The 25,286-nt window shown below is 37.4% G+C and overlaps 1 protein-coding gene across 9 annotated transcripts in view; it reads right to left on the bottom strand.

The window, feature by feature from the left end:
* Neo1 (neogenin 1) overlaps positions 1-25,286 on the bottom strand; it is a 168,757-nt gene that overhangs the window by 114,310 nt on the left and 29,161 nt on the right. For all 9 annotated transcript variants that reach the window (XM_041679482.1, XM_041679483.1, XM_041679484.1 and 6 more), the window contains exon 2: positions 3,397-3,714. In XM_041679482.1, the coding sequence (XP_041535416.1) occupies positions 3,397-3,714 (318 nt within the window). The remainder of the gene's footprint in view (positions 1-3,396; positions 3,715-25,286) is intronic.

Raw genomic sequence — 25,286 nt, 5'->3', positions numbered from 1 at the left:
CTACCTTTCATGGTTATGTAAAGTTGGTAATTTACTGATTCTAAGCCTCAGTTTCTTCATCAGTTATATGAAAATTAACAGACCACACAGAGTGGTTAAAAATGTTAATCCCAGCACTCGGGAGGCAGAGGCAGGCGGATCTCTGTGAGTTCGAGACCAGCCTGGTCTACAAGAGCTAGTTCCAGGACAGGCTCCAAAACCACAGAGAAACCCTGTCTTGAAAAAAACCAAAAAAAAAAAAATGTTAGTCTAAGTAGTTCATATGGTATATACTGCCTGGTATATAAACACTCAAGTAGCTACTAGTACTAACAATATCTGAAAGGTAACTCTCATGTGCTCATAACACAACAAAATGTTTCTGTAAAGAATAGAAAATAAATTTTTGAACAATTATTCTAGGCTTTTTACTTTTATGATGGTGAGTTAGTCAAATAATAACATCCAAGTTTTCTAGTACCCCTATGTATTTTCTTTGATTTTATATTATGGAGATTTTCAAAGGAAAGAAAGATAAAGTAGTCCAAATATCTATTTGGTACAGAAACAAACAAAAACATCATGGAAAAGGTAACAAAGACAACACAGAATCTAATAAAGTTAGGTAGGTATAACCTAATAAAGAATTGTCTTCTAGTTTGCTTTTTAAAAAATAAAAAAAATAAAAACTACTCCCTCTAAGGTCTTGTGAAAATGAGTAATTTTAAAAAGCATAAGGCCATAACAACATATGGGGATTTGTCAGACAAAAAATTTCAAAAAGTTTCTGAATAGGAAAAGCAGATGGATACACTAGTAAGTGACATATCAAGGCAAAGACTGCCTTAGCTTCCTGTGCTCCAGCTGCCTCTGGAGAAGTGCAGGAGCAAAAGGAGTGGGAGTGAGACGTAGAATTGGCAAGGATGGATCGACACTGTCTGTATTTAGAGCATGCCATTTCCTAACCTCTGAGCGTAAAACACACACAAAGCCAGGCTACTCTCCAGGCAAAACAACAGAAATGTCATTTGTGCAGAAATGAGAAGAGCTCAGAGAAAAGAAGCCTTGTATTTAAATCTACGAACTACCTCTTTAATAATCTCAAAAACTTCCTTGCTTTCTGGCCATGACTAGAAGTAGCTCTGCTTGCAACCAAAAATATCTGCAGTCTTTTAAAGTGTCAAAGCTGGCAGTATCTTTTTTAAATGATTTTTGAGAACTTTTTTAAATAAATAAATTTATAAACCATGATGTTTCACACTTGAAAACTCAATATGAACAGAGTTATGTCAACATCTCCATAACCTAACACCGTTAGCATCCCCTAAAGAAACTACTCATCTCCCACTTGCTGTCAGGTACTTAACCCTAAGAAACCAACCAATCTATTTTCTTTTGTACACACTCTGGGCACTTTCTTTTTTTCTTTTTTTTTTTTTTTTTTGTTGTTGTTGTTTTGGTTTTTCGAGACAGGGTTTCTCTGTGGTTTTGGAGCCTGTCCTGGAACTAGCTCTTGTAGACCAGGCTGGTCTCGAACTCACAGAGATCCGCCTGCCTCTGCCTCTCAAGTGCTGGGATTAAAGGCGTGTGCCACCACCGCCCGGCCATTCTGGGCACTTTGTATATATGAGCATGAACAGTGCATAGCCATTTATGACTTCAGTCCTTTTTAATGGTGAAGAACATTCCACTATATGGAAATTTCCTATTTTGATTATCTATTCCTCATCTGGTGGACATTTGGGTTATTTCCACCTTTTGTTTATTATGAATAGTAGTCAGGTACACTGTTGTGTGGATGAATGTTCTGAATTCTGCCTAACATTGTAAGGAACTGTAAGACAGAACGGTGAAAGTGCTCTGATCCCAGAGTGGAGACTGGACGTGAAGGAGAGGATGAGGTGGCAGTGGAGCAGGTATAGCCTGGGGTAAGTAAAGTCAAGGGTCATCTCAGGAAAGAGAAATTGGACCAATACAGAAAAACCAGGAGGCAGAATACAATGGTTTTGGTGGTGGGGTTTAGAGGACAGCAAAGAGAAAGGAAATAAGAGTAAGAGGCCAGAAAAGAGATGTAAGAGCATAAATGACAAGCAGAAGCTTGGCCTGAATGAATTATCAAGGAAGTCACTACACCAATTTACTTATTTTACACATTGTAGAAAGAATGGAGGAGGAGGAGAAAAGAGAAGTGAAAAAGACAATTATCGCATAGGGTTAAATTGTGACCCCCTACTTTTATTTTTTTCCACCCTCAATCTGTGATTGTGGATGATTACTATAGCATTAGGTTATACCCAAATTAAATTTTGAGTATTTGACTCCAAAGACAAAAGGGCCAAAATCCTCTAAGTCGGGGTTCTCAAACTTTCTAACACTTCAGCAACCCTTCAATATAGTTCCTCACGTTGTGGTGACCCCAACCATAAAATTATTTTTGTTACTATTTCATAACTGTAATTTTGCTATTGTTATGAATTGTAAAGTAAAGATCTGTGTTTTCCAATGGTCTTAGGTGACCCTGTGAAAGTGGTTCTCAACCTGTGGGTCATGACCCCTGGGTTTGTCAAATGACCCTTTCATTTTATAGTGAGAAGGAGCAGGAGATGACTAAAACTGTCCGGTTCTATCCTCACACACCTGCAATTGAACAAGGTGAGTAAAGAACACGGCCCTCCACAAAACTGCTTCACTTGGTACTCAAGTAAAGAAACCCTATCTAGAGAATGCTAGTGTCTACTCTAAAGCAGGCATGAAGTATTTGGGAAATACATCCTATTTCTCTTGAGCCTTAATTTCTCCACATTTGCCATCATTTAAACAGACTCTTGAAAATGAGTTAATATTCTCTTTTTACAACTTCTGCTTTCACTCTGTTTTCTATACTGATATATTAATGACACTATAGATTTCTAAATAAATATTGTCCATTCCCTAAAGTTTAATGTACTGACTTCCTCTCTAACATCATTTAGTCCAGGCTTCTGCTTGCCATTTATGCGCTAAACATCTCTTTTATGTCCTCTTATTCATATTCATATCTCTTTTCTCTTTGCTGTTCACTACCTCACCACTAGGAACCAGGATTCTGGCTTCACTAAAGTTTTACTAAGCTACAGTGTTATGATGAGTAGGCTTTAAAGCCACCAATTTTCCAATATAAAACCACCTTTTTCATTACAAGTTAAGAAGAAAAAAATGCTTAGCCATTCTCATAGCAACTGTGAACCTTCAGACAAGCAGAAAAGTGCTAGTTTATTCTGCATAATCCTAAGCACATGAGTGTAGTCCATAAAAAGGGCACATGCATAACTGACATGCTAAATGACCTATTATGAATTAAGTGAGAACTACAGCATACTGTTTTATTTAGACCTTATTAAAATAGAAAGTCTAGGTAAATCACTTAGTAGGACTTACCTGCTACTGTGAGCTTGGCTGTTCTGCTGACGATAGTTCCAAGATTATCAACAGTGGCTACACACTGATAGAAACCTTCATCGGGCTTATTGTGTTTGGAATGCACCACATTGCTGATGAATAAAGATCCATCTGGGAGAAGCTGGCGGCGATCATCTGATACTAAGTTTAAAAAAGTTCCATCTTTCTTCCATTCAATTTTTGGAGCAGGCTCAGAATATGCTGAGCAGTTTAATATAACAGAAGAGCCTCTAACTGAGAGCGTATCCACTGGCTCCACCAGAAAATAAAATGGAGTGAATGTTCGAACACTAGCTCCTACAAAAAAAATTAAAAAAAGACAAGCTAAATAAAAATTTCTTGTTATTTCTGTAAGAATAAACAACATATTGAAAGATTATTCTCAGGTGATTGGTTTTTTTTAATACAATACACTATAAATGCCTGATAAATAAAATTTACTAAGAAACCAAATGATTCATTTAGAAAAAGAAAAACTTGAGACCAGCCTTACTAGATAGCATAAGTTGCTAATAAAAGTTTAAATTGAGGATGGTGGCACACACCTTTAATCCCAGGACTGGGAAGGCAGAGATAGGAGGAGCTCTGTAAATTCGAGGCCAGCCTGGTCTACAGGGCAAGTTTCAGGATAGCGAGGGTTACACAGAAAAACTGTCTCAAAAAACAAACAAACAAAAATAAAACAAAAACCAAAAAATAATTTCTTTGAGTGGAGAGATGACTCAGTGGTTAAGAGCACCCACATATCAGCTAACAACTGTATCTCCAAAATCTGACACCCACACACAGACATAAATGCAGGCAAAACACAAAGGCACATAAAATAAAAATAAATTATTTATTGAGTGGTGGGGCTTCAATCCCAGCACTCAGAAGGCAGAGGCAGGCGGATCTCTATTGAGTTCAAGGACAGGCAGGACTACACAGAGAAACCCTGTCTCAGAAAAGTGAAAGAAAGAGGGAGAAAAACTTCTTACAAATAAAGTATCTCTTACATTAGTTACTTATACTCTGTTCCTAAATTTGATAAACATTTTGCACATTTTCCTAGTAGGGTATTCAACCTCTTGACTTAAAAGCAACAACTGATGATGAAAAATCACATTTCCAAATATTTCCCTTGCTATCTGACTTTATAATTTTGTTGTAAGAATTTTTCTTGGACTGTAAAGATGGCTCAATGGGTAAAGAACTTGCTTGCTGCACAAGCAATTAAGCTCTGATCCCCAGTGTCTACATGAAAGCAGGGCAATGCAAAGCATGCCAGTGGTTCCCAGAAACTTGTGTGCCAGCCAGTCTAGCCAAATCTAGGTTTAGTGTAAATAATCCTGTCTTACAAACTCCAATGTTGGCCTCTGATCTCAAGCCTATGCAGGGATGGGTACATTTATCTCACACACACACACACACACACACACACACACACACACACACACAGTGTGCATGCACACACCCAAGTAATTTTCTAAGTAATATTTTAAACTACATAAAATTGTTATTCTTAGCCAAGTTTTCTTAAGAGTATTAAATGTTTAAAATACTTTTTAGGTTTATTTTATGTGTATAAGCGTTTTGCTGCATGTATGTGCACTCTGTGCATGTACTGCCCACAGAGGTCAAAAGAGGGAATCATATCACCTGCAGAGTTATAGATGGTTGTGAGCTACTATGTCAGTGCTGGGAACCAAACCTGAGTTCTTAAGCACTAAGTCATCTCTTCAGCCGCTATCAAATTTTTGTTAGCTTTATTCTACTTTGTTACATTCGTGATTTCATTTTCTACATTTAATTTTCATCAAGAACTCATTTTGATGCAAAGAGCACAGAAGTCAGTTTAATCTTTTAAGTCTTTGGCTGATACTTTAAACATATGAAGAAAAAAATGACCAAAAGAACATTTGCTATAAACTTAGGCAGATAAAGCTTTGCTTTTTATTTTTTTAAAAAAAAGTCCAATTGGTATGTAAACAACTCAAGCTATAATCAGGCTTCATCTACAGCAAAGTCTAACTGAAACAACGACACTAAGACCGATATTTACAAATAATATTGTGAATTTAAGACACATCAACCCTGTTTTATGAGTGACTGGTTCTAAATAAATATGAGATAGGACGGTAGTAGGAAAAACAATAAAGAGAAACCTTCCAACTGTTTAAAAAGTTTCCTAGCACTTAGAAACCTAGGCAAATTCCAAACTACTCGCTCTTCTCCCAAGAACCACAAGAGAGTATTAGAAAAAAGGTTCAGGCCAGGCAGTGGTGGTGCACACCATTAATCTCAGCACTTGGGAGGCAGAGGCAGGCAGATCTCTGTGAGTTCAAGGCCAGCCTGTTCTACAAGAGCTAGTTCCAGGACAGGTTCCAAAGCTACAGAGAAACCCTGTCTCAAAAAACAAAAACCGAAAAAAGGTTCAGGTCTCCATTCCCACACAATGAGGACTATGAAATGTATGTGTCAAGTCTTAAATCCTCTGGAAATGAACTTAGCAGTTTTTGAAATGTAACAAATTATTTTAGTTAGTCCTATTAACATGTCTACTACATTAACTTTCTAGAACTATAGAAGGTACAAAATAATAGGTAAACATAAACTGTACTCTTGCCTTCCTGTGTGTTAAACCTGCATTATACCACCTGAATCTAACATAGAACTCAAAAGATACCACTTTATTAGCAGGACAGTGAAAATACTCAAGTTTAAAAGTGTTTAAAATATACTAATACATAAAGCACAAACATAATTTTTAAAATCATCAGTACAAAATCTCTACCATTAAAAAACATATCAAAATAAACTAAGCATAATCTCAGCACCTGAGAAGAGCTCAGAAATTTAAGATCACCCTCCACTAAGGCCAGCCCTGGACTACATAAGAAAAACAAAATCAAAAGATGGCAGCAACAATTTAAGTGGCTTATATTTTAACTCAGTCTTGTTTTTTTATTTTATTTTGTTAAAAAAAATTCACATATAACTCCCTTCAAATTCAAACCCCCCGCCCCTTTTGAGACAAAGTTTCAAGATGATCAGGTCTTGAACCCTGAACTTGTAATGGAAGATGACTCTGATTCTCCTGCCTCAGCCACCCAAGTGCTAGCATCACAAAGATACCTCAGCTATCACATGAAAATAGCACAGTAGGGCATCAAAAACTATTTTGAAATCAAGATTCACAGTTTTCTGCAAATGTTGCTATCCTTCAAAAAGTCTGAAATACCTTTGGGAGTTCTCTGAAGTGCCCTGGGCGGTACCTCAAGGCAATTTGTGATCTGCTAGCTAGGGATTTATATTTTTACAGCATTTGTATTCAATCATATTCCTAATATCCTCCTCATGGAGTGGACAGGCTCCACCCCTAAATTACATAACATAATTTCTAAAGCCAAGCCCACTGGTTAAAATATTAATAAATTCACAGTCTCCAGTCTAACTTTAGCTAATTAGCAGTATGTCACTCTCTCCCATGCTAAGACTTGGTGATAGATATTTTCTAAGTACTGATGAGTTTCTAAAATATTACACAGAAGAAAAGGGAAATCCAAGAAAGGCAAAATAATTTTATAGAAGAAAATGAAAGAAAGAAACTCCACCTGTTAGGTGCCAGGTCTTAAAACTATGGTAATTAAGCAACCACAGTTCAGAAAGCAGAGGATTTTTATTTATTTATTTATTTTAAGCCATAAAGTAGATTTCTAGTCTTTTCAGGGATCTCCATATTAACACACTGTGGACTCGTTTACATTCTCACCAGCAGTGTATAGGGGTGTCTTTTATCTGCATTCTCAATGGCATTTGTTATTATTTGTTTTCTTAATAAATACCATTCTTAATGAAGTAAGATAAAAATCTTACTGTAGTTTTAAATTTGTGTTTCTTAATGGCCTGTGATATGAAATGTTCTTTTATATATTTTTAAATTTCTTTTCTCTTGAGACAAGATCTCACTATGTGGAACTTGATATGTATACCAGACAGGCCTTGATCTCAGAGATCCACCTGCTTCTGCTTCAAATGTTGGGAATGAAGATGTACTCTAACATTCTTGGGTTCATAATTTGTTCATAACTTCATCTTTTGAGAACTGTAGGTCTAATTCATTAGATCAGTTTTTGATTAGGCAGTTTAGTTTTTTGATCACTGGTGATCATGTTTTTGAGTTGAGTATTATAGATTTTAACCCTGTGTAAGATGTATAGCGGCTAAGATTTCTCCCATTTTGTAAGCTGTCTCTTTGTGCAGTTGTTTCCTTGAGTGTGCATAGATTTTCCTTTTGTTCATGAAAACCCATTTGTCATTGTTGGTGCCATTTCTTGAAAGACTAAGTTTTATTGAGCTATATATTTTTCTCCATTCTCCTCCCTTCTATCCTCTCCCATGGTCCCCATGCTCCCAATTTACTCAGGAGATCTTGTCTTTTTCTATTTCCCATGTAGATTAGATCCATTTGTCTCTCTTAGGGTCCTCTTCGTTGTCTAGGTTCTCTAGGATTGTGAATTGTAGGGTTTTTTTTCTTTATGTCTAAAAGCCACTTATCTGTGAGTACATATGATATTTGTCTTTCTGGGTCTGGGTTACCTCACTCAATATGATGTTTTCTAGATCCATCCATTTGCCCCAAAATTTCAAGATGTTATTTTTTCTGCTGTGAAGTACTCCATTGTGTAATCGTGCCACGTTTTCCTTATCCATTCTTTGGTATAGGGGCATTTTGGTTGTTTCCAGGTGCTGGCTATGATAAAGAATGCTACTATGAACATAGTTGAGCGTATGTCCTTGTGGTATGATTGAGCATCCTTTGGATATATACCCAAAAGTGGTACTGCTGGGTCTTGGGTAGGTTATTTCCTAATTTTCTGAGAAATTGCCATACTAAAATAGAAAGCAGCTGTACCAGTTTGCACTCCCACCAGCAATGGAGACGTGTTCCCCTTTCCCCACATTCTCTCCAGCATAAGTTGTCATCAGTGTTTTTTATCTTGACCATTCTTAGGGGTGCAAGATAGAATTTGGTAAAGGTAAAAGGTCTCTCTAGTGGCTGACTCCTTTACTTCTCTGATCTTTCAGCATTTACCCTGATATATGACTCTTGGTTTTATTAATAAAACCAATTAGAATTCACACAACACACATTTGCATCACCCATTTGTGAGAAATAGTCCTAGTATCATCTCCACTTCACAGAAGAAAGCAACACAGAAATATTAATTGTCAAAGGTCACACAGGTTAAGACTAGAACCAAAGTCTAAGATCATGAATATTACAGCATGTCACTAAACATATCCATAAAAAATTTCAGATATATAGAAAGCATGTAATAAAAACCACAGAAAAAAAATTAGGAAAAAAACAAAAATAATCTTGGAGTTTAGACAAATTTTTAAAATAAAAACAGGAAACCTCACAGAAAAAGAAAAACAGATAAACTTTAAGTTTCTTGAATTTAAAAACACATAATTAAACTTTTGCAAAACACAGAAATAGGGCAGGCAAGCAACTAGAGAAAATGATTTTATATACAAGAGAAAATTTAAAAGTTCAAAATATTTAATAGAAAAAATGAGTGAGGCTATATTCCAATAAAACCATCACATGTGGCACGATGGACTGGATCCACTCAGTGTAGTTCAATGGAGCCCATGCGACTTAGAGTACTGTCCAGCAAAAGCTGAGCTACAGTTCAGTGGAAAATTAATACTACCAATGAATGTAAATTACAATTCCACGAGTATGTGATTACACAAACATTAAGAAAGGTAGGAAAGTGTGTCAGTTTGTTACTACTGGTTACTGTGAAGGATCAAGTTGGGAGGATAACGGAGTAAAAATCTCTAAGTACATATAAAATGGTTTCACAGGTTTTTTTAAAAAAAATCAGTTCATTGTTTAACAATCATTAGCAGAGAGGGTGGAAACACAATTTTTTGAACAGTTTTCCTTTGACAATGCAGAGGGCTCTGAGATATTCCTGGGCTATGACTCTGAACAAAACTGGCCTGTACTTCTCACCACTCCTTACACTACATCTACTTTAGTCCATGCTGGATTGGTTTACTAAGACCAGAGTCACTAGACAAAATATGTTGAAATAAGCTTAATGGATCTGTCTGGTATCTCCTACACTTCCAGGTCTCTACAAATTTCTCACTTCTTAATAGAATAGTTTTCACTTCTTAATAGACTATTCCTCACTTTGTGATAGATTATTTCACACCTCTTGATAGAACACCATCTTAGGAAAGGACATTGTCCACAGGGAATTATGTTCAGTTATAAGCACTATCTCCCAAATACCAACAAATCTAACTGTATGATTCATACTAGCTGTAAATTTTGTAGTACCCAGAGTAAGATATCAACACACGGTATTTTAATACCAGCAGAAATAAAACCCCTGTTCTGCAGGAAGAAGTGCAAAATTCAACAGTGGAAAGGCAGAGTACAAAAGCATTCTGTGTAACATTCTTCACTACAAGAAAATTATCTCATTGCAAACTGTCAAATGACTTCTTAGTTTCTTACACCTTAATGTTATCTCCAATCAAGCACATCCCATCCCATTTCCCAATGTGACATTTCATCTTATTCTTTTGTATTTAGTACCACTGTATACTTCAGTCTTAAGTTCTCAATTTTTAATTAAAAAAATGGAAAATTAAAATAATTCAACATTGAAAGAACACAACTAAATATATTTATATTACCAATTATATGCAGATATTTACGAAGCGACAGATTTTTCTCTTCTATTTTACTACATAATATTTTAGCAATTCCAGCTCCACTCTGCACAGCTAATTCTTCCAAAGACGAAATTTAGCTTAAACACATCATCTTTTGGTTTTTTTTCTAACCATGAAACTCTTTTTCTGGAGAAAATATGTTCATATTAATCACAAGTTTATAGAGCAAGAAACTGAAGGCAAAAGTAGAAGATACAAAACAGAAATAAAAAATCCAGGATCTAATTTGGGATTCTCTAAGAACATCCAGAGGTACTTCAACAGTAATTATGGACAAAGTCTAAAGATATAAAAATAATAAAGCCTACTGAGTGTTCACTATACACCAGCCACTACTTTCAGGCTTTACAAGCATTTTCTCAATCCACTTTGTTAGTGGCAAGAATTACCAGTTCTGATTTAAAACCTTTTGGCACACACAATAAAAAAGGCAAAGTAATTAATTTGCTGAACCAAGATCTTAACTATTACATGTGCACTATCCAATATGGATGTGATATACAGCCATCAAGCACTTGAACTACAATTAATCTTCATAAGATACATGTAAAAAAGTAAAAGCTACACATTAGATTTCAGAAGGCATGGGTTGTACGAATACAAAGTAATAATTTTATGTTGATTTATATGTCATTTTGCAAATATTTACTTAATATTAATACACTTAACTTTTTTCTTTTTTACTTTTCTAGGGGGGTACCCAGAAAATTTTTACAGTATGTTTTTGACTTGTGCTATTATTTCTATTGAGAAAGGCCTAGCAGTAGATTATGTTCTCCTTCATCAACACTTTAAAACAATTAAATTTTGTGAAGAAAAAAAATCGCATTATTTTTTCAAAGGGTAAAGAGTTAGTGGAATTACAGCCATCAATAGAAAAGATCAAAGCCAAGCTCCTTAGATGTCAAACGTAAGTAACTGGTCTGCAAGATTAACAATAAAAATTAAGACTTTTAGCAGCTATCAGCATGTGATTTCTAACACCTACTTAGAAACAAACTTTTTTTTTACTTTTGACATTGTTATTTTTATTTTTTTTCCATTTTTTTTATTGAGAAAAGGAGAAAAAAAAAAACAAGTTTCCACCTCCTCCCAGCCTCCCATTTCCCTCCCCCTCCTCCCACCCTTCTCCCTCTCCTCCCACCCTTCTCCCCCTCCCTCTCCAGTCCAAAGAGCAGTCAGGGTTCCCTGCCCTGTGGTAAGTCCTAGGTCCTCCCCTCTCCGTACATTCCTAGGAAGGTGAACATCCAAACTGGCTAGGCTCCCACAAAGCCAGCACATTACGTAGGTTCAAAACCCCGTGCCATTGTCCTTGGGTTCTCATCATCCCTCATTGTTCGCCATGCTCAGAGAGTCCAGTTTTATCCCATGCTTTTTCAGTCACAGTCCAGCTGAGATCTTGGGGATGGGGTGGGATGGGGGTAAGGGGAGATGGGGAGAGAAAAGGGAGACGGGGAGAATGGGGGGAACTTGGGGAAAAAGGAGGATTGGGATAAAGGAAGGTTAGATAGGGGAGCACGGAAGCACAATTCTTAGTTAAGGGAGCCACCTTAGAGTTGGCAAGAGACTTGAACCTAGAGTGGCTCCCAGATGCCCAAGCCGAGGTCCCCAGTTAGTTCCTTGGGCAGCTGAGGATAGGGAACCTGAAATGACCCTATCCTATAGCAATACTGACGAATATCTTGCATATCATCATAGAACCTTCATCTGGTGATGGATGGAGATAGAGACAGAGACCCACACTGGAGCACTGGACTGAGCTCCCAAGGTCCCAATGAGGAGCAGAAGGAAGGAGAACATGAGCAAAGAAGTCGGGACCACGAGGGGTGCACCCACCCACTGAGACAGTGGAGCTGATCTATTGGGAGCTCACCTAGAAACAAACTTTTAAAGAAACTTCTCACTTAAAGTTTCAATAATAATTTATTCATTTTGCTGTATCAGATGGCTGAAGGGAAGACTGCTGGAACAGAAGTCATTTACAAATGAGTTACTAATAACAAAAGACGAACTATGCCTTCATATTGCACAAGTCTGGGAAGTCACCACCTTAATTAAGGGACCAAATTGAGTACTGGCCTTAGTGAGATGATCTGAGATTGTATACTCCTGATGGGACACAACCCAGAAAGCATATAGTATCTTTACCAAATGTCTAACTAAATCAAAACATAAAGATGTAATTACAGAAATAAAGAATATGAAACATTTTACAAAACTACTCTTCACTCTCAAAGAAAAACAAATGCAAGAGGGCTATTCTAAATGCAGAGACAAACCAGTGAGAAGAAAAACAATGTACTGAGTAGATCATTACAGGAGCAAATTTGGGGAGCAACAGGGTAGTTTAATTCAGGATACATTAAACAATAGTAGTAATTTTAACTTCCTTAGATGTTATCAGTAATATTGCCATATTTTGTTTCTATTCTACAAGCTGTACTCTATGATAAACAAAACAGCACTTAGTAACGTTATGGCACTAATGGACCACAGGTCAAATTATTAACATTTAGTTAACTTACTAGGCATTTTTGCACATTCATAATTTTAAAGTTTCAATTTGCATACCAATACTATCTCAAATGTGTACACCTATGCCAGAAAATGCATTCACTTGGTAAAGATTTTTGGACAGCATTCTCCATTCTTCAGCATTATTTTTTTGTTGTTTTGTTTTTCTAGAGAGCTTTTCTCTGTATAGCTATGGAGCCTGTTGAGGCACTCGCTTTGTAGTCCAGGCTGGCCTCCAACTCACAGAAATCTACCTGCCTCTGTCTCCCAAGTGCTGGTATTAAAGGCATGCACCACCACCCGGCCACCCTTTAGCATTTTAAAATACATCATATACAAACAGACATGTTGCTGTGTTTATAATGCATATATATACTTTCAGATATGAAAATATACTTAAAAATATCCACATTTGGGATAAAAAAAACATCTTTCTTGTCTTAGTTAGGGTTTTCACTGCTGTGAAGAGATACCATGACCACAGCAATTCTTATAAAGAAAACATTTAATTGGGATAGCTTGCTTACAGTTTTGGAGGCTCAGTGTATTATCATCATGGCAGGGAGTATGATGGCGTTCAGACAGACATGGTGCTGGAGGTGACAATTCTTAGATCTTGACTCAGAGAAAACAGGAAGTCGACTGAGACACTGGGAAGTATTTTGAGCATAAATGAGACCTCTAATCCCACTCCCACAGTGACACACTTCCTCCGACAAGGCCATACCCACTCCAACAAAGTCCTACCTCCTAGTAGTGCCCTTATGGGTGCCAGTTATATTCAAACTTCCACACTTTTTAAAAAGCAATTTGCAATGTATATAAAGACTCTTAAAACTCTTTAAATTTCTAGAAAATAGCTTTCAGAAAAAAATACAGAAAAGCTATTAACACACTTACATGTTCAGCAGTGATGGAGGAAGGTCATTGGCTAATAAAGGAACTGCCTTGGCCCATTTTATTGGTTAGAAGATAGGTGGGAGGAGTAATCAGAACAGAACGCTGGGAGGAAGAGGAAGTGAGCTCAGAGACAGCTCTCCTCTCAGGAGCAGATGCCTCAGAGAGACGCCATGCTCCTGGGCAGATGCACGCTATGAAGCTCCGACCCAGGATGGACATAGGCTAGAATCTTCCCAGTAAGCGCACTTAGGGGCGCAACATAGATGATTAGAAATGGGCTAAATTAATATGTGAGAATTAGCCTAGAAGAGGCTAGATAGAAATGGGCCAAGCAGTGATTAAATGAATACAGTTTGTGTGTTGTTATTTCGGAGTATAAGCTAGCCAGGCTGCCGGGGTGCTGGGGATGCAGCCCCGCAGCCCCTATTACTACACAGCAGTATAAAATACTTATGAAAAATTATGGCATATGCATACAATGTACCCAAGCAGCTGTACTGGGCCCATCAGCAAAATGACATTCACTGCATGATTCTTAAGTTTTTAATATCCGTATCAATGCATGTTTGTGTAATATACAAGTATGTACACAAAAGAAAAACTTCTAAAAGTTAATAATAATCTCAATTGTGACATAAAGCATACTAAATCATTATTGATTTCTATAATTTCTATGTTTTAAACAATGTTTCCTATAATATTTATTAGTATTCTGATTAAGAAAGTCAATTTTATGTTTATAAAAATGTTTTCAGGGAGGGAGCACGGCGGAGGTGCCGGCTCCACCCCCTGCTCAGCAGTGTCAGAGAGAAAATGAGGTGGTGGAAGTGTCAGACTGGAAGCATCGACAGCAGGGGCTTCCAGAAACTATATTAAAATGTCCCTCTGGGAAAGAACACCTGTGTCCAAGACAGCATACAGTGCTATCCTCTGTACAAGATACCCCTCTGCACCAGCACCCACTGGAGCTACAGACCCACCAAGAGGAGCAATCATCAGAGCCCTGACTCCATCTGCATCTGGAGGACCTACCACCTGAGCCTCAGGCTCACCTGCACCTGAAGAAGTGTCCGCCACAGCCACCAACTGCACCAACTGGAGGAAGAGAAACCTCCTGAAGCACAGGCTCCACCTGTACCGATTGGAGAAAGAGATGGGTACACAACAGTGCAAGAAGACACTCAACAACATAAAAAGCAATAGGCACCACCAGAAACTAGTGGTTCTATAACAGCAAGACCTGAACATCCTAATGCAGATAAAGCAGAAGAAAATGGCCTTAAAAATAACTTTATGAAGATGATTGAGACCCTTAAAGAAATGCAAAAATTCCCTTAAAGAAATGAAGGAAAAGACAAACCAAAAAACTGGAAGAAAGAAAACAAAGAAGGAGCAATCAAACAGGTGGAGGAAACAGTTCAAGACTTAAAAACTGAAATAGAAGGAAGCAATAAAGAAAACACAAACTGAGAGAATTCTGAAAACTGAAAAGTTGAGTAAATGACCAGGAACTACAGATGCAAGCATAAACAACAGAATAAGAGCAATGAAAGAGAGAATCTCAGGAGTTAAAAGATATGATAGAGAAAATAGATTCATCAGTTAAAGAAAATATTAGACCTACTAATGCTTAACACAAAATATCCAGGAAATCTGGGACACCACCAAACCTAAGAATAAAATAATAGAGATAGAAGAAGTTCAGCTCAAAGGCATAGAAAATATATTCAACAAAATTTTGAAGAAAACTTTCCCGACCTAAAGGACATGACTATAAAAATACAAACAGCTTACAGAACACCAAATAGAGTAGACAAAAAAAAAAGTTTCCTGACCAACCTAATAATCAAAACACTAAACATACAGAATATTAAAAACTGCAAAGAAAAAAGGCCCCCCCTTCTCTCTCTCTCTCTCTCCTCTCTCTCTCTCTCTCTCTCTCTCTCTCTCTCTCTCTCTCTCTCTCCCAGCCTGGCTATATTCTGTTAAGCCATTGGCTGAAAGCAGCTTCTTTATTCATTAACCAATAAAAGCGACACATATACGAAGGACTTTCCACACCATTTCCCCCTTTTTAGTGTGACTTACTCACACTAATAATAGTGAGTAATACAGTGAATACTTTTGAGCTATTATTTATGAACAATTTACATTGGTATAGTTTGTATAGTTTCTTGTATATTGATACAAGTTCAAATTGTATTTATTTCTCTTTAAAATATTTGTACACCTATGCAAAGTCAGATTGCATGCATGCATGTTTCTACTTCTGTTTAAGACATTTTGTATATTTATACAATTTTTAGGATATATATATAAATTATATATTCCTACCTCTGATCAAGATACTTATACATTGTTTACATTTTGAGGTCACTGTCCTCATTTATTGCACAGTTGTTTACAGATTATTTAATATTCTGATATGAAGTCTTAGTGTTTAAGTTATACAGGTATCAAGTATTATAGGTCAATAATTATTCATGTTATACATATAGTCAGATTAATTAGGTTTTTTAAATACACAGAGATTGTATTCTGCATAGATAGGTAATCTTCAACCACTTCAAGGATCTGTAGAACATGGCATTTAAATAACCTAGGGTTCTGTTGATATAAGACACGAGTGCTCCTGACAGCACTGATCTAGTCCCAAAAGAATGTTGAGCACTGAAGACACTCCACTTGGAGTTTGTTTTCTTCTTGTGACAACTGGCCTTTGGGCAAGGAACTGCCCGTGCCTCAACACCTGACAAAGTGCATGGTGTCTGGACTGGATAAGCAGGACACAAGGAAAGACTGTCAAATCTTGCCAAGACAGGGTAAGATGGTCCTAAAATTTTTCCTGCCTCTGAAAATGGTCTGTCAGTTACTCTACGCCCTAGCCAAAGTTGGTTGTTCCAACATTGCAAATGAAACTTTGGGTGATTGCTCAGGCAGCTAGTTGTTTCTGTCATATACTTACTACATATTTTGGAAGCTGCTTGATTGCACTTCCTGCCTACTCAAGTAATATTAGTTCCCCTGTCAGGCCTTCGATAGGGTTGAAGATTAGATAGTCATAGTTACATCTTTCTTATGATTTAGCCAAGCCATTTCCAATACAAGTCTTGGACTCTTTAGGATAGAATGTTTATTAAAACATTTAACATGTATTCCTTGCTTGATATTGTTTATGCTGGTTGAAATCCTAATTTTATATTTAATATCTGTTCCTAATGTATATTTTTGTATTGGGTTTGGAACTCTCTTATTTAGACAAAAGGGGGAGGTGATGGGAAACCTCTGTTTGCCAATGACTCTTCAAGAGATTGGACAGGTAGACTATGACCTTTTGGGTACCCAGAAAAAAAACACCAGCCTTCCCAGGGGCTCTCTTTCTCTGATTCCTGCATTACACTCCTGAGGTCGGACTTCTCATTCCTGTTCTGTGTGTTTGCCCGTTATAATAAAAAAAATAAGTGAAATATTTTGGTGTTAGTTTGGGATTCTTTGACCTGCGTCCTCACCCCAAACAGGCAACAGATAATCCCACACTAGCAAATCACAAAGAAGGGAAACACACACACAATACCAATAACAACAACCAAAACAAAAATATCAGAACTAGCAATCACTGGTCACTAATATCAATTAATACAAAGGGACTCAATTCACCTATAAAAAAACATAGGCTACCAGACTGGACACAAAAACAGGATCCATCCTTCTGTTGCATATAAGAAACACACCTCAACTTCAAAGACAGACATTACCTCAGAGTAAAGAGTTTGGAAAAGATTTTCCAAGCAAATAGACCTAGGAAACAAGCTAGTGTAGCTATCCTAATATCTAACAAAATAGACTTCAAACTAAAGGTAATCAAAAGAGAAGAAGACCATTTCATATTCATAGCAGGAAAATCCATCAAGATAAAGTCTCAGTTCTGAACATCTATGCCCCAAATACAAGAGCACCCACTTTTGTAAAAGAAACATTGCTAAAGCTTAAATCACACATCAAGTCCCATAAACTAATAGTAGGAGACTTCAACACTCCACTATTATCACTGGAACAGGTCTGCCAGACAGAAACTTAGCAGAGAAATAAGAGAAAAGATGCTATGATTCAAATGAACTTAACAGACATCTATAGAACATTCCTCCCAAACACAAAAGATTATACCATCTTCTCAGCACCTCATAGAACCTTCTCTAAATTTGACCCATACTATGTAACAAAGCAAACCTCAACAGATACCAAAAAATTAGAATAACCCTGTATCTTACTTATTATATCACCATGAATTAAAGTTAGACTTCAACAACAACTCAAATTCTAGAAAGTCTACAAACTCATGAAAACTGAATAATGCCCAACTGAATCATCCCTGGCTCAAAGAAGAAATGAAAGAAATTAAAGACTTCCTAAATTTAATGAAAATGAATGTACAATATACCCAAATTTATGGGACACTATGAAAATAGTACTAAAAGGAAAGTTCACAGTACTAAATGTCTACATAAAGAAATTGGAGAATACCATACGAGCAAAGTAACAGAACACATGAAAGCTCTAGAACAAAAAGAAGCAAACTCATCCAGGAGGAGCAGATGCCAGGAAATAATCAAGTTGAGGGCTGAAATAAATAAAATAGAAACAAAAAATACAAAAAAAATTAAAGAGTTGGTTCTTCGAGAAAATCAACAAGATAGACAAACCCTTTCCAAACTAACCAAAAGGCAGAGAGAGAACATCCAAATAAAATGAGAAATGAAAAGGGAGACATAACAACAGACACTGAGGAAATCCAAAGAATCATCAGGACATACTTCAAAAACTTGTACTCCACAAATTTAAAAGAAAAGGACAAGACATAAACCCGTGCACATATGAACACCTGATTTTGACAAAGAAGTCAAAAAGGTACAATGGAAAAAGGAAAAATGGTGCTGGCATAACTTGACGCCAATATGTAGAATATTGCAAATATATCCATATCTATCCCCATGCACAAAACTCAAGTCTAAGTAGATCAAGGACCTCAACATAAAGCCAGTTACACTGAACCTGGCAGAAGAGAAAATGGGAAGCAGCCTTGAACACACTGGCACAGGAGACCATTTCCTAAATATAACACCATTAGCATAGACACTGAGAACAACAATCAATAAATGGGACCTCCTGAAACTGGGAAGCTTCTGTGAGGCAAAAGACATGGTAAACACAAAACAATAGCCTACAGAATGAAAAAAGATCTTCACCAACCACACATCAGACAGAGGCCTGGTCTCCAAAATAAATAAATAACTCAAGAAACTAGACAACAAAATATCAAATAATCCAATTAAAAACAGGACACAAATTTAAATAGAAAATTCTCAACAAATGAAACTCAAATGGCTGAAAGACATTTAAGGAACTGCTCAACATCCTTACTCATCTGGGAAATGCAAATCAGAATGACTCTGAGATTCCATCTTATACCTGTCAGAATGGCTAAGATCAAAAATACTGCAGAGAGCTTATGCTGGAGAGGATATGGAGTCAGGGGAACACTCCTCCACTGCTGGTGGGAGTACAATCTTGCATAGCCATTCTGTAAATCAGTATGGTGGCTTCTCAATCACCTCAAGATCCAGCAATAATCACTCTTGGACATATACCCAAAGGATACTCAATCATACCACAAGGACACTTGCTCAACAATACTCATAGCAACAATGTTCATAATAGCCAGAACCTGGAAACAACCTAGATGCCCCTCAACTGAAGAATGGACAAAGAAAATGTGGTACATTTACTCAATCAAGTATTACTCAGCTGAAAAAAAAAAAAAACAAAAACAAAAAAAACAAGACATCATGAAATTTGCAGGCAAATAAATGGAACTAGAAAAAAACATATTGAGTGAGGTAACCCAGACTCAGAAAGACAAACACAGCATGTATTCACTCATAAGTAGATAAAAGATATAAAGCAAAGCAAAGGATAACCAGACTACAATCCACAGCTCCAGAGAATTGGGAGCATGTGTGTGTGGGGGGGGGGGGAGGTGGAAGGGGAGAAGGAAGGGGAGTGGGGAAAAAATAAAAACTACATAGCTCAATTTTTTAAAAGTAAAAAAAAAAAAGCAAAAGCAAAAAGGAGGGGGGAGAGGGAGGAGGAAAGAGGAGAGAGGAGGAGATGACGATGAGCATTGACAACCACCACCATCACCGTGGAAAGTGACCAAAGAAGACACCTTCAGGTCACCTCAGGCTAGGGTGGCCCCTGACCTCTACATACATGTGCACACATGTGCACTCACTGAGCCCTTATCATATCGGCTTTCAGGGGAACAGACCACCACCACATGTACTTTTCAACTGCCTGATAAAAGATGCAGAAACTGGGCAACAGGCCCCTAAACTGTGTTGGTGGAGAAAGCCCAGGGCTGCGTCAGAATCCTTCACGGACTTGGTATGTCCTCTTTTCTGGCTCACTAATAGGAACAGTCTGAGGTTCATATTACAAGGGCATCTCTCCAGTTCATGCTACTTTCTGTAACCCCTCAGAAACTTCTGTAGCTTTGCAGCCTGAAATAAGGACCCACACACTGTTGAGAAGTGAGCACGCATTCACCAATGAGGTGTTCAGCCATGACTGGAAATGCACAGAGCTTTGTGGTTCCTTTGGCACTTATCCCATAGCCTTGGCCTGGGAGAAGTGAAGCAGAAAGACAGACATGCTGGGAGGTCCCAAGACTAAACTCCAGGCACTGACCAGAACCCTTGTACTGGCTAGTTTTTCCATGCCACAACTTAGAATCACCTAGGAAGAGAATCCCAGGTGAAGACCTGTCTAGATGAGGTTGGCCTATGGGATGTCTGTGGGGGTTGTCTTGATTGTTAACTGGCCCAGCCCACAGTGGGTAGCACCATTCCATATGCTGGGCCCAGAACTGTATCTCAGCATAGGCAGCAGCGAGCGAGCAAGCAGACCACCTGAGTGTTTCATTTCTCTCCACTCTCCACTGAGGATGTGATGGGACTAGCCACTTGTGTTTCTTCTGCCTTGGCTTCCTCTCAACAGTGGGTTGTAACCTGGAACTGTCAGCTCAGTGGACTCTTCCCTCCCAAGTTGCTTTTGCTCAAGGTATTTTGTACAACAGCAATGAAATCAAGCGACTTTGAAGGTAGTGCTGGTTAACATGGAACTCCTTCCTACATGTTTAAGCCATTCTACCAACACGTGTGGCACTATTACTTTACTGACATAGAAATTTGACAGGTCTGTTAATACAAAGCCAGAAAGACATAATCACCCCTGTTCTGTTCAAATCGGAAAATTAGCAATATTTAATTAAGTCAAATTAACATGAGACGGGGGTGATAATTAGGATCCTTGAAGAAAACCAAGCAACCCATTAGCTCACTGCCATGAATCCCTTGGAAACATTGTTTCAGCCCTGTTGGTGAGAGGTTTGCAGTTTGAGTGAATGGGGTCTAGAGGGCGCTGCTGCATGTTTTGCTGAGCTGGCTACAAGTAAATTTCACTAAAGATTACTAAAATTTCATGAGTTTGTGGTGGAAACATTAAACTATGTAGATTCACAAATCGGGAAAAATAAAAATCACCACTCAGAGCTGTAACTATTTTTATTGTACTTGGAGAGTCACCTTCTCAGCGTGTCCATGGTGAAATAGTTCCACCCTCAAAACTGCATTGCAACTTTTCTTCACTTGACAAGTAACCAATATAGCAAACCAGTCAATGTCAATAAATATTTGCATTTATTTTTAACAACACATTATTTATTTAAAAAATGGTTTTAGTTGCAGTACTGAATTCTACCAAACATTTAAAAAAAGTTTTCTACATGATCTATTACAAAAGACAGAAAAGGAAGAAAAGTATCAAAATTCATTTTGTGAGTTTAGCCATTACCTTGACAATAAAACCAAATAATACAGTACAACTAAAACCAGACAAGACAAATATAGAGCAGTATTCCAGAGTGAAATCTGCAACATAATACTGGCAGGCCCAGTTCAGTAAAACATAAAATAAAGCTGGGTATGGTGGCTTATACCATAATCGCAGCACTTTTCAAACATGAGTTTGAAGCCACCAGGAGCCACATAGTGAATTCAAGGCCAGTCTAAGCAAAGAGTGCCTTCTTCTGGCCTGCAGGCATACATGCAGGCAGAACACTGAATACACAATAAACAAACGAACGAACATATCTGGAAGATTTTAACTCCCATTCATGATAAAACCCCAGGATACTAGTATGAAAAGGACCTCCTTTAACTTGTCAAAAGGTATTTAAACCTAAAGCCAGGTCTTACCTATTGGCAAAACACCAAGTGCTCTCCCATTAAGAGCAGGAACAGTCTATTATCTTGCAGTATACTGAAAATCCTAACCACTATTAACTAATCAAGAAAATTGATTACAAGCATACATATAACAAAGGAAGAAATAAAATGGTCATTATATACAAGCAATATGATTACTAATTGAAAAATCACAAGATCTATAAAACAGTTTCTGGAACTGATAGTTTAAACAAGAACAACATAGAAAAATTGGTCCCTCTATACTGCCAGTCAATAATTAGAAATTAAATTTAAACAAAACCACAGGATAGCTCTACAAATATGAAATAATAGATTTGGTAAAATTGTAAAATGCTGTTAAAAAAAGAAACCAAAGGTGAGTTAAGCAAATGGAAAGGTGTATTAAAGCAGGGACACGCCATACTGTCAGGTCTCTCAAATTCATTATGGTTTTAATATAACTCCAGTTACAACCTTCCCTGGGACAGCTACAAAGTCAAGATGACTAAATTTTGGATGGAAAGACAAACGAAGTATAAAAGCCAGACCATATTTAAAATAAAAACAAAGTCTGATATTCAAACTATGAGTATAAATCTCACTATAAAGAAAAAATAATTGAAACGATGTGCAATTAGCAAAAGGAGATACTGAACAATGGAACCAAGTAGAAAATTCCGGATATAAACCCATACATGCCAATTTTGGATATAGGTGCAAATACAATTCAATAGAGAAAAAATAGTATTTTCAATAAATAGGGCTGGAAAGCAAGACATCTCTAAACAAAACAAACCCACCTGAATTTATAGAACCTCAAAATTTCATCCTATGCTAATTGTCAAATGTAAAACTAAACTCCAGAAAAAAAATATTTGTAAATCAAGAATATGATGAAAGATACTAAAAGAAGCTTCACTTTCTTAAAAACTAATAAACTGTACCCAATGATATCTAAAACTTTTGTTCTGAAAACTACACTAATTATGAAAAGGTAAACAAGAAACTGGAAGAATATACTTGTAAATCACTAGTCAAAGCAAACTATATATATATAGAGTGTAGTGGTACCCAGAAGACAAAAGCAGGCAACGCTCTGCAAGCTTTAGTTTAGTGAGAGACCCTGCCTCAAAAATTAAAGTGGATTTCTGAAATGGTCTCCATCTGCTGCAATGAGAAGCCTCTTTTATACAGAGCAAGAACTGTACTGTGGTATAAAGAAGTTTCAGAACACAGTTAAAAACAATGCTGGTCGAGGAAAGTGGTGGTAGTAGGTTCTCCAGTATCTGTGACTTCACTCACTCCAGTAGCTGGCTACATTTCCAGTACTAGGCATGATTTCCTTCACGTTCATTGAGCCATAGTCCAATTAAATAGCTATGTTTACCACCCAGATATGAGCACTACTGTTACATCTCTAGGATATCTGCCATGCTGCTTATTGTTGTGAATCAAAGGCATCACACCTAGACAGGACTACTGACTGCCTCCCTCCCTTGGCAACTTGCATATTATGAAATTAGACTGCACAAAAGAGGCTTTCAAGTTAATTACAGCTCAAATCTTCTAAGTCCTATGTTCAAAGTGTGTGGTGTCTTTAGCAATAGGGGTTGCCTTCAATCTTTGAAAAACAACCAAGGAAAACAGCAATAGCCTATTTTGTTTTGAGATTTACCTGGTTTACCTTAACCAACAACTTGAACAAGGTCTCATGGCTGATACCAGGGTTAGAGTTTATGGTTCTTGCAGGGAACAATGTCCAAAGTAGCATAATTTCATTTAAGACACACATATACATGGGACATACACACACTCACACACACACATACAGACACACTCATACATATACAAATACATACACATATACACACAGAAAGAAAAAGAGAGACTTGCATGCATTAGATAGGTAAATACTCAGTTGATCATGGGAGCCCAGTCCCAACAGATAGCATAATTCCTACACCTAAGGCTCAGAGAACATCACAGAAGAGATGAACAGAAAAGCTGTAAAAAACAGGACCAGGAAGTCTGTTGTGAGACTGTCTCCTAAAAATGATAGTGAAGTTACATCCAGGATACTTCAACAATATGGCTGCTTTAAAAAGACTTGAACAAGCCAGGCGGTGGTGGCACACGCCTTTAATCCCAGCACTTGGGAGGCAGAGACAGGCAGATCTCCATGAGTTCGAGGGTAGTTCCAGGACAGACTCCAAAGCCACAGAGAAACCCTGTCTCGAAAAACCAAAAAAAAAAAAAAAAAAAAAAAAGAAAAAAAAGACTTGAACAACAACAATACCAACATGTATACTAAAATGGAAGGGAAAAATATTACAGGGTCACACCCCTAGACAACAAACAGGCACTATCAGCTGCGAAAGAGGAAGAATAGTCTCTGCCAGGATGAATTAGTTATCTAATACAAAGCGGTCAGCCCTGAAATCACAAACAATATGAAAGAGTTCAGCAGGTTGCCTTTATATTTATGCATATAGAAAGAGGGTAACAGTAATAAAAAGAAAAAGAGCCAGGCAGTGGTGGCACATACCTTGAATCCCAGCTTAGGCAGGTGATCTGTGAGTTCAAGGCCAGCCTAATCTACAGATCAAGTTCCAGGACAGTCAGGGATACACAGAGCAGCCCTATCAGAAAGAAAGAAAGGAGAGAGGGGAGGCCATGAATCTGAGAGGAAATGTGTGTGTGTGTGGGGGGGGGGGTGAGTGGGAAGAACTGAAGTGAGAAAGGAAGTGATCTAATTATATTTTAATTTAAAAAACTTTTAGGAGAAGAAGAAATCCCAACATCAACTTCTAGCCTCCACGCGCAATCATATGAACACATTTACATATATATACACTTGTGCACACACCACACACATTCATGTATATGGTACACACATGAAGAAAATTTTATTTGTTTTTCAAGACAGGGTTTTTCTGTGTAGCCCTAGTTGTCCTGTAACTCACTCTGTAGACCAGGCTGGCCTTGAACTCAGAGATCCACCTGCCTCTGCTTCCCGAGTGCTAGGATTAAAGGTAAGCACCACCACCACAGCTGGGCTCACAAATAAAATTTTAAAAGGGCAATTAGCATAGGAAAAGGTATTCAACTTAATAATTTGTTTGGAAAAATGGAAATAAAAGCTACAGTAAGACCCCACTATGTATCTATCACAATGACTAGAAAAAAAAAAAACTGAGAATATCAAGTCTTTGTAAGGCCACTAAACAACTAAAACTCTCAAATGCCACAGGTAAAATTCCAAAAGTGCAATCCATTTGTGGGAATATTCAGCAGTTCCTTATAAAGTTAGACATTTACCACAAAACCCAGTATTCTCACTTTGAGAATTTTGCTGCTGCAAAGTTAAAACATGTTAGCAAAAAAAAGTCTATACACAAATGTCCCCAT

This window comes from Microtus oregoni, unplaced genomic scaffold, assembly GCF_018167655.1.
Source record: "Microtus oregoni isolate MIOR12 unplaced genomic scaffold, Mior012 000032F_ref0000030, whole genome shotgun sequence".
Classification (NCBI taxonomy): Eukaryota; Metazoa; Chordata; class Mammalia; order Rodentia; family Cricetidae; genus Microtus; species Microtus oregoni.
The sequence above is the reverse complement of the archived record's forward strand: the minus strand, read 5'-3'. Positions and strand labels throughout refer to the sequence as shown.